We start from the raw sequence: 15,156 nt of genomic DNA, 5'->3' as shown, positions 1-15,156 counted from the left end.
CAGGTGGAGGCACACTATATAAACTCTTCATTGAACACATACAGGAATTAACATCAGTTCTAACACATTATTATCCAAGTCCTGCTGACTCTGTTCACTGATCTGCCATTGCATCAACCACACACCTTCAGGCCGGCCAGAGAGTTGAGGTCAGTAGGAACAACGCCAGCCGCAACAGCATCTAAAGAGTTAGCATCTTTCGATCACATATCATCGGTAAGGAGCAGCCCACCTTGATACGACCAACGGTAATCTCCCAATTGAGACTTCCACGTCCAGAAAACCCAGCCCTGCTGCTTCTCATATGCCGTGACCTGGGCGGCAAACCACTTCTTGTAGAAGTCCTTGTTAGAGTCGGGCGACCAGTCAGAGTTCCATTGCACGTTATCAGGAACGCTTAGACTCCATTCTCCCACAATGGTCGGGGTGTTGCTGTTGAGCTGGTCGCTGCAGGATGTGCTGATGTAGCTGTCCTTGGAGACGGCAACGCTGGCCCACTTTAGATACCGGTGGTCATCGTAGGCGGCGTAGTAGGTGTCAGAAAGAGCCTCGGTGGGATCACCCGAGCCCCAAAGTTTGTCCATCATCTGGATGTGCAAGTAGTTGTTTCTATCGATGTTGAGGCTTTGCTCTGCAGCGCGAATTCTCTGTGGTCAAGCGTGAGGGTGAGCATTGTTTTTATGCCTGTATGAAAGATACGCACCTTGAAAGCATTGGGATAATAGCTGCTCCGCATTGAGCCAACCTTGCCAGCATCCTGAACAGGCTCATTGACAACTTCCAGCATTCCAACATTGCGGAACTTGTCATTCTGGTGGATGTTGGTGGTCATCCACTCGAGGAATTTCAGCGCCCTCTCGAACTGGTAATCCTGGTAAAATCCAGCGGTGGGCGCATACTGGCCCGTAAACGGATTCTGGGGCGTCTGAGCCCCGGGAGCACCGTGCAGATCAATGATAATATACAAGCCTGCATCACTTGCCCACCCACACAAATTCTCCAGATACTGCAACCCGCCCTGAGGGAAATGCTCACTGTCCGAGTAGACCAGGTCCTCGCGCATCCAGTACCCGACAGGGACTCGGATGGTATTCAGCCCATAGCTTACCATCTCGGCGATGTCATCCTGTGTGATCCAGGAGCCCCAGTGGCTCGCAAAGGCACTGTTCGCTTTCGCCTGGCCCAGGCTCGAGACGCAGTCGAACTCGGATTTCTGGCCACCGCAGCCCATATCCGACCACGCCTTTTCTGCGATCCATGGCTCGAAGACGAACTGAGAGCCCAGGTTCACGCCTCGTATCTTGCCGTTTGAACTGGTGAAGAGGTTCGTCCCGTTTGTTGAGGTGATCTTCTTGTTGACCTCGGGCAGCCAGGCGGTTGCCAGGCCCGATAGAGCGCTGAGAGCTGCGAGCCTCCTAATCATTTTGATTGTAGTAACGGACTGCCTTTGACCTAAAGAGCGGTGTAAAAGAGATATGTGGTTCTCAGCTCTGTCCAGACATGTTGATGAAGGTGTCTATTTATCTTATTTTCCGACCCAAAAATCTGAAACGCGGATCAATGCGCCCCAGCACGGCAAATAATGCTTCGCTTCAATAGTTCAAATGCATCGGCATCAGCCGCCCCTGAGCCTGAAGATGCCGATCATTTGCTTATGCTCACGGGTTTCCCCAGGCAGGCTGTGACGTCCGAGACAAGGCTAGCATGCTGTCCATGAAGTCGAAACTGCCGAGATACGCTGGAGTAGAACGTTGAAAATCGGCAATTATCAAATTGGATGGCTATTTTGAAACCTGCTGGCTGGCGATCTTCAACAACGCTCGGTGTGTTGATACACATCTAGACTTTGAGGTTGGAGGAATTAAGGGGCGACCCGGCTGGTACGGTAGCATCGAGGAAAGGATCTAGGAAACGAGATGCAACAATGCAGTACATGACCCGACCACTCAAGTCGAATGGAATATGGTTACTATAAGCTCAAACAGTCTAATCCATAGGTGTCCCTGGAATTAAAGGTCCAAGTGATCGTCGTCTAAACGGTCAACTCCAGGACTTGCCTGTTTGGGAAAATGGTATTCTTCAACTCACCTCTCCCGTCATAACAGCGATAATGACCGGAAGACCTTCGATCATGAATTGTCAAGGTTAATCTGATTCTCAGTTGTATTCAACTGAAGTTAGCAACCAGGCTCATCATCGTGCTGCTCGATTTCCCTGTCTCCCCACACAGTGGGAGGAAGCGTCATAATATCACTGTTTGGTTGGCTTCTGAGAAAGATTATAGAGCAATGGCTCTTCAACCATCACATGCATCCTTCTCAGCGGACTCTGCATGTCAGAGGCCTTCAGCGATCCAACCTCGACTGAGGAAGGTTCGTAGTCCGGCTACAGATGGAAACACCATCTGATACTGGATCGAACACGGTCAAGGAGGCTGCAAGCGAGATTGAATGACTATTTTGTCTACAATCAATTCTTAGTATGTCCCTAGACCCAATCTTCTATCACATATGTTGCTCACTCATCCGCATTCTAGTGCACTGCCACCAAGAACGATGGGGCCAGGCCCGGTATCAGCCCATGAATGCGTCAATGGGACGAACCAACGCGGGCAACTACTGTGTCAAGATGAAGCAGCTAGTCGAGGGTCCGAACCCGCAGTCCTGGTGCCGAAGGCACAACATCGAGAGTATGGATATGTATTTGGATGATTGAGACCAGAGAATCGCAAAAACAGCAGTACAACCTACAATCGCACGATTCATCGAACGATATTGGTCTCATCACACCGCCGAGATAGAGCGCACCTTAACCAAGAGAACTAGCCGCAGGGCGTCAGACTATTGACGCACGCATGAACTCGGTAGTCAAGGAAGAGCTGCATCTTGTCCCCTCACTGTCGGATAACCGGGAGATCTGACAGGACACATTGAAGAGCCTCACATGTGAAGTGCACAGCTTTTCGTCGGTGATCTTCTGTGCAGGGAATTTCGCGGCTCCATGATCGGAACTCGGCTCAGAACATCCTTAATAACTTCTGTTTGCTCAATGGGACTGCAGCCACTATCTCGCTGACCACCTGAGTCAGTTGACCGCATTTTGATGAATGGCCACGAGCAATCGCTGCATACGGTTGGATTCGGGATCGCGTCCCAGCGCTTGATGGCACGATCCTCCATCTATCAGAAGCCGACGCGACCTGTTGGGATGGTTCAGACGCAAGCTTCGAGTTCATCCGAATGCAAAGATGACCTGATCAGCCATCCCGACCCATGAAATCCCCAGCACGGCGCAGAGTCATACTAGCGCGACTACTCCATCTCTCACTTGCGGTGTGTGGGGAGGTACTGATACGTTATCCAGGTCGACATTCGTATCTTGACTCTCGGCTCCGAGAGCTTCGATCACATATCCTGTTGGATATCCGCTGCACCCTCGTTTCCACTAGCTAGAAGGGGTAGACTTGACACCTTTTCCGCTTAGTGTTTTGAGTGCATTCGACATATTCACCCCACGCTGTCCAATCCCACATTCAATTCGTGATGTGTATGACTATAGAATGCAGAGATAGGTGGTGAGCGAAATCCTGAGCACTAGACATATTATGCAGTAATGCAACATCCATGTCCGACTTGTGTCAGATTGATAGTCCTTAGTTCCGCCAGCGTCCGCCTCGGAGCCGAAAATCACGGATGTATCCGTAACAAGTTAACAACTACAGCTAAGAAAAGATGCAATCCGATCGAAATTGAATCGCTCTTTGCGATCGAGCAATAGTTGTCACTGGTCACTACTCCGTCTGCCTGCACAGTTGCCAATAATGATAAACCCCGCATGCTGAGTAGCTGTCTCCTCAGCCCACTAGAGTTAGTCAAACAGTCAAAGAGCCACGTTCGGACTGTCAATATGGCAAGTAAATAACTTACCTCTCCGCTAAGGTATTCTTGGCCTAGTAACTTCCGTTGTTCGTTCCCTGGGTCTGGGCTGTCTACCCGAGGGAGACTCCAGCTAGAGAGACCCGTATAATCTATTCTCGGGTGGACCGGGGGCTCCGCTAGGAGGAAGCAGTTGGTTAGTTCTGTTTGATGATTTGCTGGAGTGCTGCAGCGTGGCTTCGGAATGAAGTTGGCAAGTTGCTCCCGTACGAGATGCACATCATGAGATGCGACCCATTCCAGCCGACCTCTCCTTGTCTATGGTCATAACTCATATCGGTTGTGGGTATTATATGGGGCTAGGACGAATGTAGTGAATCTATCATCTCAGTGTAACCGAAGTAAGTAGATGTCAAGTTTCAACGGATTTGGAGAAGTGTCTAGTCTGGAAAGGGAGAATGAAGGTAGAGCTGATGGACAGGTCCTCTGACTTGATTGCGAGATGAACCACAACGTCAAAGCTGAAGGAATGGGCCATCAGGAATCCAGGCTCGGTTCCTTTTACCTACTCTTCAACCGAGTAAGGACGGATACCTACCTGAACGGATCTGCAAAATCAATGTCAGACAATCAACACATTCGTTGTCGGCCGAAGCGGGAATACCTCGGTCGGCTTGAAGCACGAACCCCATCCGCATCCAGTCAAACCAGCGGTTCTCATGGCGATCTCCGAGACTACCTCGACTCGTGGATGACAATCCAGGGGCGCATGGTTGCAGTGCATGAGGGACCGGTAATGCCGCGTCGTCGACTACAAATACGGCACTTACCCAGCTTACGACCTACATGGAGCGATCACTCATTCACCCACTCCTACCATTAGCATTCAGGGGACTCCAGCCCCTCGTAAGGAAGGTACTCTCGGATGGGTTTTGCTTCGGAAGTGAGACAATGCGACATTCCTTTAAAATAATGCCAGAAGCATGGTAAGGTCAAACGCTCAGAACCGCCGTGAAAATGCTTCTCGATCTCATCTAAACGGGTATATGCGGGATTGATGGGTTTCGCCTACTACCCATAATAATCTCAAGAGATCGGTATGTGTGTCAAATGCGGGGCTAAATGTACGAAAGGGCTTTCTATCGCGTGTCATAAATTTGCCATGCCCATACTGGGAAATAACATCACGTCGGACACGCTGTCGAGGATGGTACGCATGTTCTTCCCCTGCGGCGCAGGAACGTATCCGGAGAACTGAGCTGCTGTAGTGCCGAGAGTAACCGACGGTGAGGACACAGGGATCAGCATTGGGGTGGTGATGCTGGAAACCGTGTTGGTGGTTTCGGAGCCCGATCCCAATCCTTCGGGTTCCTTAGCACGCAAGGCAGCGCCGATTTGCCGGAGGGCACGGAGTGACGAGGCAAGATGTTTTGCAGACTCCGTCTGGCTGTTCTGATTCTCTTGTCCTCCGGCATACACATGATCCGCCAGGACAAGTTCAAGCCTCCGAATGAGGTCATACGTTCGAACGCGATATCGGTCCTCGAGATGGGCAACCAGCAGAAAGGCCGATGCGATTGTGCGCTGCAGGCTGATCCAAGTCCGGGAACAGTGCGGGTTGAACGAATGCAGCTCGACAAATGCATCGATCGTGTTCATCAGACTCGTCAGGCAATCCTCGCGGATTATCGCCCGCCGCTCGTCGTCCATATGTGCATCCGGGTCTAACGAAACGCGACAAATAACGGAGAGATAGTACGACGAGTGCAGGCGTAACTCTGTCCGCTCGATATGATCCGCCAGAGTGGCGCAATGGTCGGGAGAGCGTAAATGCGGGACACCTTCGGCAATAATTCGTCCGAATCGCTGCTTATACTCTCTAATCTCGTGGTATCGCAGTTGAGAATGATGCGGATACATTCGCATGCGCAGCATTTCCAGAATGACGGAAACTAGCCGGCAAAGCGTCTCAAAATACGATCGATGACCGGGCATCGATTTGGGATCATAGGGAATTTCCGGCTGACTAACCATCGTGATTGATGGTCGATCGTATGCCAAGGAGAAGTGACTGTTCTGAAAAGCCATTGCCCACCTGTTGAGCATTCATAAGAATGGTGCCACTCGTGGGTAAAGGGCAACCGGGATGACACTTACCACACCCTCCTGCGAGCCGCTTGAACATCTCTCGCAAAGCCCGATGATTCAACATGAAGACCGAGGACCATACACATGCGCTCCGTCATCCCTGCGAGTAAGTCGTTGAGTTTCGTTTCATTTTAGCTGCCAAGCAAGAAGAGCGCTCACCTAGCAACGTGTATGAGGCGCCCGCGTTCATGTTATAGGACAAGACGTGACTTATGATCAACAGAACTTGGATCACTTCAAGCGTTGGTTGCGACACATAGTTCAACATTCGCAAACACTGATATGCGCAGGAAACTGGAAGACGGTCAGCCGTGGAAGGCCACTCGATGATGGAAAAGTACGCACCATAAACCCAGGAGGTCAACTGCCGCTCTTTAGTTGGCAAATCGGACAGTTGACATCCGGAGGCTAGCACGGCGAAGAGCAGACTCAGAAACGCCAGGCTCATCCCGAATGGTTTGACCAAGCCATCGGTATCTGGCCGGTACACTCCTCCAGCTGCCTTGCGGCCTCGCAGAAGTCGATTCATATCTTGTTCTAATCTGGGGACATCCGGAAGCACCGGATACAGTACAGCTGCGATGTCTCTATAAAAGCCCATAAATCTGCAGAGAAAACTTCGATTAGCAAGGCGAATCAATCGACCATCGAAACCAATTCCCATACCGTCGACATTGGTCATCATCGGGTAATACCCCACAAACACCAGCGATGTTGAATGTATACCGATCTGAAGACCATAGGTCGACGAAAGGGTACGCGGCCGACTCGTTTCCCATCGCTAGCTCCGCGAGGAGGTCATCCTTGGGCAGCGCCTGCGCAGTTTCGTCGGAAACCTTCGACTTGTTCAAAATGTCAACGAGTGCCGACCTCGACCCTATATGGACGGAGCCCGTTCGGAGCACGTCGGGCTCGTAGATTCCTTCGGACCGCGGAGAGCCTTCTCCTTCGGGGGAGACGTCCGTGACGGGATTATCGGGTTTCCTCCGCGCGTGCGTATCGAACAATGAGTGCAAACTGCCCAGGATCTGTTCCATTGCGCGCATTTTAGCGTTGATCTCATCCCATTCTCCCTGTGTGATCATCACGGTATCCGACAATGGCTCCTGATCGGGGGTGGAATCGGTGCCTGTCCCCGTCCCAAAGGAAGCATCGCGACCCGAGATATTCGTCGTTTGGTAAGTCGGAGTGTACGACTGTAGAGAGGAGGAGTACGGAGTTTTGGGGAGAGTCGTCGTCGCAGTCGTGGCTGTCGGTGTAGATAGCGGATATGGCTCCTTGGGAGGCGGACGGCCGTAGGAGCAGTTGAAGTTGCGCTTGACGCAATTGCCGCATGGTACATTGCGATCGCAACGGACCTTACTCGCACGACAGGGAAGGCAGGTCTTGCACTCGCGGGGCCTGCGCCGGATAGGATATGTAGGCATTGTGTGCGTCCCTGGAGTGCGGTCTGTCCAGGCTCTCGTCCCTACCGCCCCGCCTCAGGCAGATGGGAGAAGGATGGACGCGAGGGAGGAGAAGAGGACAGGAGAAGCGGAAGATTGTCTGTGCGACAAGATAGACCACGCGGAGTTTGCATAGGACTATTTTAATTAAATATTAGGGATCCTCGTGATCAATCAAATTTGGTCCTGCGACAAGAAAGTAGAAATCAGAGCGATAAAACCAAGGGAAGCCGAAACTGATAGCGGTTCGCAAGTGTGCAATTGGCTACACCAAAGAGTCCGTGTGAGATGGTTAGGTAGCTTGCGACCGCGGGGAACGGACTTGAGCTGAAAGGCGGATGAGGTTCGTCTCGACGGACACCGATAGAAACGGTCACTCTCATAGGTCAGGTACGTAGATGGAATTATAGTATGGTACCTGTCGGGGCTCGATGAAAGAGTTCCAGATCGCAGAAGAAGAAAAAGGGTCGATCATGCCTCCTCCGAGGCCCCGGGCGATCGATCTTGCTCTGGTCTGGACAGATTGAAATCCTTTGGGCCGCCCCAATCGGGCAGTGGAGCCAAGAATAGGGTGGCCATACACTTGGAGCTGTGGGAAGATGAGGCTTCCTGCGATGGCGCAGTGTCGATCTTGGTATCAATCTCGCGTGGCACTGGATTTCAGGCTATTTCCAATTATCGTCGATTCAGTGTCAGCAAAGATGGAAGGTTATTATGGAAGTGTTTTCCTTGAATGATGTTGTGGATGTCTAGTTGTGGATTGGCCTAGACAATCCCTAGACAACCAACTATCAGCACTTCCACTCTTTTAAGGTATCAATCCAAAGCACAATAGTAATAGGTAAACGTTAAGCAACTGATCTTTCTTTGGAGCTTTTGATTCATATTAATATCTATGCAGCATTTGTCTATGACATTGACATTCGTCATAACAAATCCGATTCTATATACATTAAGTCATAAGACATCCTCAATTGCCCATCTAAAATTCTCTTTAAATCGATAGATTAGACTTCCACCCGTCGCCGAAAGGAAAAGACGAGCGAATTGCGTCCTATTTGCCCCAAATCATGCCTTATTGCCTGGTTTGACCGGTGTGGCCTGCGGCACAGCCCACCAGTCATGCCAGCGTGCCTTCGACCCAACCTCCGGGACCTCTACACGTAGGCTGACGCGATGACCGTTGGCTTGAGAGCTGGTTTCTCCAGAGTCGGCGAGCGCCTTCTTCACCGCTTCGATAGCGATGCTTGCGCCTATGCAGGCCCGCATCGTGTCCTTGACCTCGGACTTCCAGTCTTCTTCGATGGCCGGTGCTTGGTATGTTTCGCCCCGAGAGTTCTTAATGAAAGTACCATTGGCGAGTGTGGCTTCCCAGGCCTTGCGGGCTTCTGAAATAGCCTTTGAGGCGCGTTCTAAGACAACGTCATCGCTGTCCCCTTCCAGAATCGCTTCCCGGCGATACTCTTCGTACGGCACCAGTTCCGGCAGGCTGATAGGGATGAAAGGCTTCATTCGAATTTCGTAGCGCAGCCGCTCGCTGGAGTACGCTCCTGGAGCAGAGGCTGTCGGCAGAAGATTGTGCCGAGCGAGGAGTACATACAAAGCATGCAGGGATATCGCAAAGGCGTCTATAGCAACAATATGTGTGGTGAGTCTCTCGAGGAGTCGAAGCGTCTTATGAAAAGCGGACTGCCGCTCGGCTGAGTTGCTCTTCATTGCAGCCATAGCGACCAGACTTCGTTTGGCGGCAGCGACAGTAAATGTCCGTATTCGGTCGATGTGAGCAAGGTGCGTGGAGCAGATGTGAGAAAGATACCAGTACATGCCAGCAAGTTCTTCGGGCGCGTATATTGAGAGTTCGAAACCAAGCTGAATGATAAGACGGAATTGGCTCAGCTTCTGGTGGTATGCCCAGCTGCTGAGGGGGTAAGAGTAAGTGGCGTCACCGTTCGAGAGTGTAAGCGGAGATTCTTCGCTGAGAGTCCGAAGTTGCTCGTCGAGTTCTTCGGCCTGGACAAAGGTCAGTATTTGTCTGAACTGAGCATCATTCATTGTGTCAACTCGGGGTGCATACCTCCATCTGAAGGTTGTCCCAATCAATAATTGTATGGCAGAGTGTCCGACGAATGCGGCATCGGTTCAGGCACGCACTTCGAAAAGTGTCTACAAAGGGCTATATAATGGTCAGAAAATGCCGACTACGCGAAAGAAGCGGCAGGACCTCACCTGAGCGAAACGTTTAACAAAAGCGTCCATCCGCTGGGCAATCTGGAACCGAGGGTCCGAGGGCACCTCAGTATCGTCAATGTTGGCATCAAGAAGCACGCTCGAAGAGAGGACAAATTCGGACAATTCGTCGTACAGAAGTCCTTTAAGCGAGACTTTGCCAAGGACAGTCATGTTGCTCAGGATGAAGGTTTGGGTAAGTGAACGGATATAAACGGATGGTTGAGGTTTTCGAGAAAGCAGTGTCCAAACGGCGACCTGAATTCGTTAAAAGATACATTCAGATTCATCTTCATATGGGAAAGGCCTGGAGTACCTTGAAATTGTATGGGCCCCCATACTCAACGAGTTCCTGTAGGTCAATTGCATCTCGGCACAACCGTCGCAGATGCGCCAGCGCATCCTCGAAACTAACCTTCACCATGGGCCGAGGCGGCACCGTGCTGGCCAGTCTCCGCTGAATTTTCACACTGAAGGCATCAGGCACAGGCTTTCCGAGAGTGACAGATTTGGTAAGGGAGGACAACTGGGATAAGCAAGACGCAAAGTAGCCGGTTGACTTGTTCTCCAAGATATCAATGTCGTGGCCTAATGCGAGGAGGAACTCGCGTCGAAAGATCAGCCGGGATGTGATTGCATCACGCAAGTTATGATCGAGAGCATCGCCTGTCGCTTCAGTCCAGGAGACCGCCTCATCGAGGACGTCTCGAAAGTGTTTCACATGAAATTGTGACAGTAAGCTGCGATTATAAAGCTGAGTGACAAAGTCCTCTTCCTGCAGAGAATCAGAAAATGTCTGGTGCGTTTGGTAAACTTTCAAGAACGAACTTCGTAGTAAAACTCCGCGGAAACTCGCGAATGGACAAAATCACAGCACTTAACCAGCGCAAGGCAGTAAGCGCGGAGTACAAGATGTAACAGTTTTGAGTCCTCCTTCCTGTTACCCGATTTTTCACGCGCAAACTGAGCATCTTCGAAGGTCTTCGGTACCGGCCATAACAGTTTATCGAGGTACAAGGACGTAAAAAGGGTCTGTGATAGAGGATGTCCCATATGCCACGCCATCTGCCATATTACAACCCGTTTAGTCAAACACTGATGACCGCCGGCTTTGCAGAGGAACCCACTCACCTCATGGCAAAGCAACTCGTCCATGATTCCCACTACTTCTTCCGGAGCCAGCTCCCGCATCATGTCGTAGTCGTCCTCCAAGGCATGTGCGTGATTCTCTCCAGGCCCGAGGTACCCACTGTCCATCTTTGAATCCATTATCTGCCGGAAATCAAGACCGGTCAGTCAACGAAAAAGTTTCGCGGTCGAGTATCGTCTAGCAGCGAGATTGAAAGGATTGCAACCCACCTCCAAGGCGCCGACTGCCTCAAACAGCGTGAAGTACTCATCTTTGACGAGTTCTCCTGTTCGCAGTTCTAGCAAAAAGATGAACGGTCAGTAAAGCTTTGCGATGCACCAGACAGCGGGTCAATCAGAATATGAAAGGAAGACAACGAAGGAAAACAGGCTTCTTACTCGAAGCAGCTTGTGTGAATACATCTGTGATGTCGCGTGGGACCACCGACTGCGAGACGACTCGCATCGTCGGGACGCGGACTTCGTTACTTGGCAGCATTAATATTCATCCACGACCATCTGCAGCCCGCTGCGAGGTTGAACATCTATAAGAAATTGACTTTGGGGGGCGATGGCTCAAATGGACAAGACGGCGGAAGGATGGGAGCGGGGAGTTGGCGGACAGTAGGTATGCGACTCGCGGAAATGAAACCCACAAGGACGCAAAAGGCCGCAGAGACTTGATGTGGGCGGAGAGTGAACGTCTGCTTACAGGACTCTTACACTACACCCAGATAGAGTCTACATTTTAACGCTGATAAATGGCAGGAAGAAACTATTCCTTCTATTGATTTCAACAAACAGGCCAATATTGCTACAGTGGTTGTTCCCCCCTCGGGTAAAGCTTCCCCTAGGCCTTTGATAGCCCAATTCGCTCCCTATATCATCGTATCGATTCGTCTTCGGAGGAAATAGTCTACTTCGACTCCTGAGCAGCCTGCTGGTTGGTTTCGGCGATGCTCTTGACTTCGCCCTGCTTGCCGTTCTGTATTCAAGCGAGAAATCCGTTAGCCGAATCCAGCCAGTCATTGTACCCATCACCACCACAATCCAGCACAACAATGATGCGTATACGAACCTCCCACTTGGCAAAACGCAGTTCCGACTGTCCACGGCGCTCAGCAGCGAGACGAGGACCCTCCTTGAGAGATCTGCGCACGGCGCGGGCAGCGACGGCCAGGTAGCGGTTGTAGCTATAAAAAGTCAGTACCGGATCGGTCGCGCGTTGTTAAGCGGCATCGTCGGTAGGATGGGTTATGCATACGTCAAACCAGCGGCTTTCCACGCAGCTGCCATTTTGAAGACGGATGAAGTTGGAGGGATTGTGTTTCGAATGGAGAATTAGAAGTCGTCGGGTATGTGACGCTTGAACGAGTGTAGAGTTTCGGAGGATCGGGAACTTCAGGTCATGTGATCCACGTGATCGGACAGCATCTTTCGTCGGCCGTTCAACGACCAAAAGGGGGATACACCGACAACAACTGAATTCAAAATGTCTGGCTTTGACTGAGAACTAATTCTGCTGCTGCTATTTGTTGTTCCACGAGTACGAAAGGACTCAGCACAGTGATCGGCTAGCCAGCTATGGATTTGAGCCACTACTGATACCCGAGCTCTACAAGTTCATGATGTCTCAAACTTGCAAGCATATAGTACGATGGGATAGGGCATTGAAGGAAGAGGCTTTCCTTTACTCGGCATACAACCGAACGATATAACATGGCGCTTCTTGTTGGTTGTGGCTTCGGACCTGGTTCTTGGACTCTACAAAGTATCAAGTTATATCAACAAGGTAGCTACAGTACTAGGCGACCCTTAACATTGAACTGAAAGGTTCCTTCAGTCCTGCCAGAATATACTGCAATTTAAGAAGACCTGCTTGTTTCTCCGTTCTTGACGCAGGCTCCGAAGCAAGCATGCCCGCCCTATATTCCATGGCCGGTCCGTCCAGAAATGTGCCATATAGTACTGCTCTTAACGTACTGTTCTTAACCAAGAAGAGATCATCCGTATGCATTCATATACCATATTCACTTACTGAACAAAGAATACAAGCTTTCTTTACGCATGGTACGCCGAGATGCAAGAGATTGAAGCTTCTTCTGTGCATGAAAAGCAGCAGATGACCGTATTAGACAGACTAGTACGCATCATATACACCCAAGAACAACAAGCTATGGTCTGCCCTTGTTTTCACCTTTCATTATTCACTCACCTCTCTCCCTCATCTTTCTCATCTCCTCTTACCAGACTCATCTTCCTCTTCTGACTTACGGAGGTCGTTGGAGATAGCTACTTTGCAACTCCTGGAGGCTAGGAAATGCCAACTTGAGGAGAGAACGCAAACCAGATAGTACGTATGTCAACATCCTAGAACCTTTTCAGTCAGGTGCTGCATCTGGCCTCCAGGTAGTGTTTCGGGTCTCGCCATCTCTCATCTTTCTCTCACTTTCTTGCCAGTGCCGCTGTACAGCGCTCCCTGTTCCGAAGCCTCCCTCGCGCTCTTGACTATTCATGGAACATCAACAGATATCAAAGCTCACTACAAGGCACAGGTACACATATAAACATGAGCTCGCTGAAGAAGGAGTCGAATAGGCCTAAGAAGCGGACTCTGGTTCGTTGGGACTGTAAGTATTCCCTTGCTGTTGGAGGCATTTTCGGGCACTGGAAACCGAGCTGACTCGTTTGATAGCCGAATTAGACGAGCTACTTCTCCTGACAATACAGTCTGTCTGTAACGCAAAAAATGTAAAGATTCCCTGGGCAGATGTTGCGTCCACCATGGGCCACAACGTCACGGAAGGAGCAATAGTCCAGCATTTATCTAAACTCCGCATTCGCCGGATCGATGCTGGTAAACCCGTCCCTCCGCCACTTCGACGGGGCGGCCTCGGGGCTCCGAACAAATCTTCAAACGCGTCGGCAACATACTCTAGCGGAGGAGGTCGGCGCAGGATGCGCAAGGCACGGGAGTCTGACAGCGCGGCAGATCCATCTGATCTTGCACAAGATACTGATATTTCGTCTGATGAAGAGTACGTGGTTAGACGTCGCTCAAAGGCTCAGAGAGATGCTGCACAGAGCAAAAGCTCGAGAGTCCAAAGCAAGGAAGACCACCAAGTCCAGCCGCAGTCCGCAAGTGACCAGGACGCTGATGGCAGTCCGATTGGCTCCGAAGACTTAGTGGTTTCTGGTGCCCAGTTTCTTAAGTATCCCAATCACAGGGGGCTCGGAATCGTTCCCGCTCTCGTCTGCGAAAGCGGAGCAAGGTAGTTGTTCTGAGATACAGGCGTGGAACACAGCCTAAAAGCGAAAAGCCTGTCAAAGTCGAGAGTCCAGAACATACTACGGTCAGCGCTTTCGATCCTCACAATCAGAGTCTACTTGACCAGCAATTGTATCAGGATCTTCATGGCGCAGACAATTCAAATGCCATGGGTGCGGCAGATACTCACATCATGGGTGGGAATTATTTGGCCGCAGATCACTCCAACATGGGCATATCGTCCATCCGAAATTCAAACTCCAATTTTCTGGATTTTACTTCTAGCCAGGGTCTGCATATGAATGCTTATCAGAACTTTTATCCCAGTTCACAGAACGAGCAGCTCGGCTTTGTTCCGAACACCTTGAATGATCTGAATCCCCATCAGAGTGAGCAAATGGGCATTGCTCCAGGGGAGCAATGCATGTATTTTGACGACATTTTTCAGTACATACATGGCAATGATGGGCATAAAGACAATAATGGGGCCAACTTTGCAGTTCCGGGGACCATGGATCCCTTTTTCTGATTCTTCCTGACAGAATCATATGGCTCAGTGTCAACTTTCAATGACCTTGGATACCCAAGCTCAATACTTATGTGGCCTCGCTACGATTTAGCATTTCGTTTGAATTTTTTTCTCTTACCAACTGAGCTTTCTGGAAGGTCAGCCTCGTTGAGGATGCATAATAATTGGGCAAAGCCGGGAATCGTGGTTCAGGAATTCTTCTGGCTTTTTCATGATCTTCGCTCTTTGGAATGACTTTGTCAGCATCTGCTTATTCTGCATCATACCCGACTAGATTCTGTTTTTGCTTCTTGCGTATTTTTGTTGCTTTGCAGTGCTTTAGCTTTCGTTTCGTTGCAATTGCTTCTATCAATCAGCTCTCGGTCTTTCACAGCATGGAACAGGGAGATTGGATATCTTCTAGCCTTAACGAACATATCACCTCAATTTCTACAAATTATGATAAAGTCTTGCTTTACCTTCGGAGGAAGAAAAAGGTGTATACACATTCGTAATCATACGGAGTAGAGACTATATGACAATCTATGGTGGGAATTT

At 50.3% G+C, this 15,156-nt stretch overlaps 5 protein-coding genes across 5 annotated transcripts; 1 reads left to right on the top strand and 4 right to left on the bottom strand.

Moving 5' to 3' along the window:
- Positions 1-113: 113 nt before the first annotated feature.
- P174DRAFT_456415 (glycoside hydrolase family 5 protein) lies at positions 114-1,423 on the bottom strand (the record flags this gene model as incomplete). The annotated part of the gene is made up of 3 exons (XM_024829427.1): positions 114-181; positions 233-647; positions 704-1,423. The coding sequence occupies 3 exons, from the start codon at positions 1,421-1,423 to the stop codon at positions 114-116; spliced, it is 1,203 nt and encodes a 400-aa protein (XP_024687346.1).
- Positions 1,424-5,024: 3,601 nt separating this feature from the next.
- P174DRAFT_416470 (putative transcription factor) lies at positions 5,025-7,450 on the bottom strand (the record flags this gene model as incomplete). The annotated part of the gene is made up of 5 exons (XM_024824504.1): positions 5,025-5,970; positions 6,033-6,123; positions 6,183-6,317; positions 6,369-6,628; positions 6,690-7,450. 5 exons carry the CDS (start codon positions 7,448-7,450, stop codon positions 5,025-5,027), a joined length of 2,193 nt encoding a protein of 730 aa, XP_024687345.1.
- Positions 7,451-8,408: 958 nt separating this feature from the next.
- Positions 8,409-11,427, bottom strand: P174DRAFT_399740 (N-alpha-acetyltransferase 35, NatC auxiliary subunit). The gene is made up of 8 exons (XM_024823883.1): positions 11,222-11,427; positions 11,054-11,121; positions 10,826-10,966; positions 10,523-10,759; positions 10,011-10,469; positions 9,695-9,952; positions 9,543-9,641; positions 8,409-9,478 (listed from the first exon to the last, which is right to left on the bottom strand). Exons 1-8 carry the CDS (start codon positions 11,319-11,321, stop codon positions 8,537-8,539), a joined length of 2,304 nt encoding a protein of 767 aa, XP_024687344.1. The 5' UTR covers positions 11,322-11,427; the 3' UTR covers positions 8,409-8,536.
- Positions 11,428-11,738: 311 nt separating this feature from the next.
- On the bottom strand, positions 11,739-12,118 carry P174DRAFT_416468 (ATP synthase subunit epsilon family protein; the record flags this gene model as incomplete). The annotated part of the gene is made up of 3 exons (XM_024824503.1): positions 11,739-11,807; positions 11,901-12,015; positions 12,087-12,118. 3 exons carry the CDS (start codon positions 12,116-12,118, stop codon positions 11,739-11,741), a joined length of 216 nt encoding a protein of 71 aa, XP_024687343.1.
- Positions 12,119-13,391: 1,273 nt separating this feature from the next.
- On the top strand, positions 13,392-15,052 carry P174DRAFT_508944 (uncharacterized protein; the record flags this gene model as incomplete). Its single annotated transcript, XM_024831504.1, has 3 exons — positions 13,392-13,452; positions 13,518-14,062; positions 14,086-15,052. The coding sequence occupies 3 exons, from the start codon at positions 13,392-13,394 to the stop codon at positions 14,617-14,619; spliced, it is 1,140 nt and encodes a 379-aa protein (XP_024687342.1). The 3' UTR covers positions 14,620-15,052.
- Between the last annotated feature and the right edge of the window lie 104 nt (positions 15,053-15,156).

This window comes from Aspergillus novofumigatus (assembly GCF_002847465.1).
Source record: "Aspergillus novofumigatus IBT 16806 chromosome Unknown P174scaffold_1, whole genome shotgun sequence".
Lineage (NCBI taxonomy): Eukaryota > Fungi > Ascomycota > Eurotiomycetes > Eurotiales > Aspergillaceae > Aspergillus > Aspergillus novofumigatus.
This window is presented reverse-complemented; position numbering and strand designations above follow the sequence as displayed.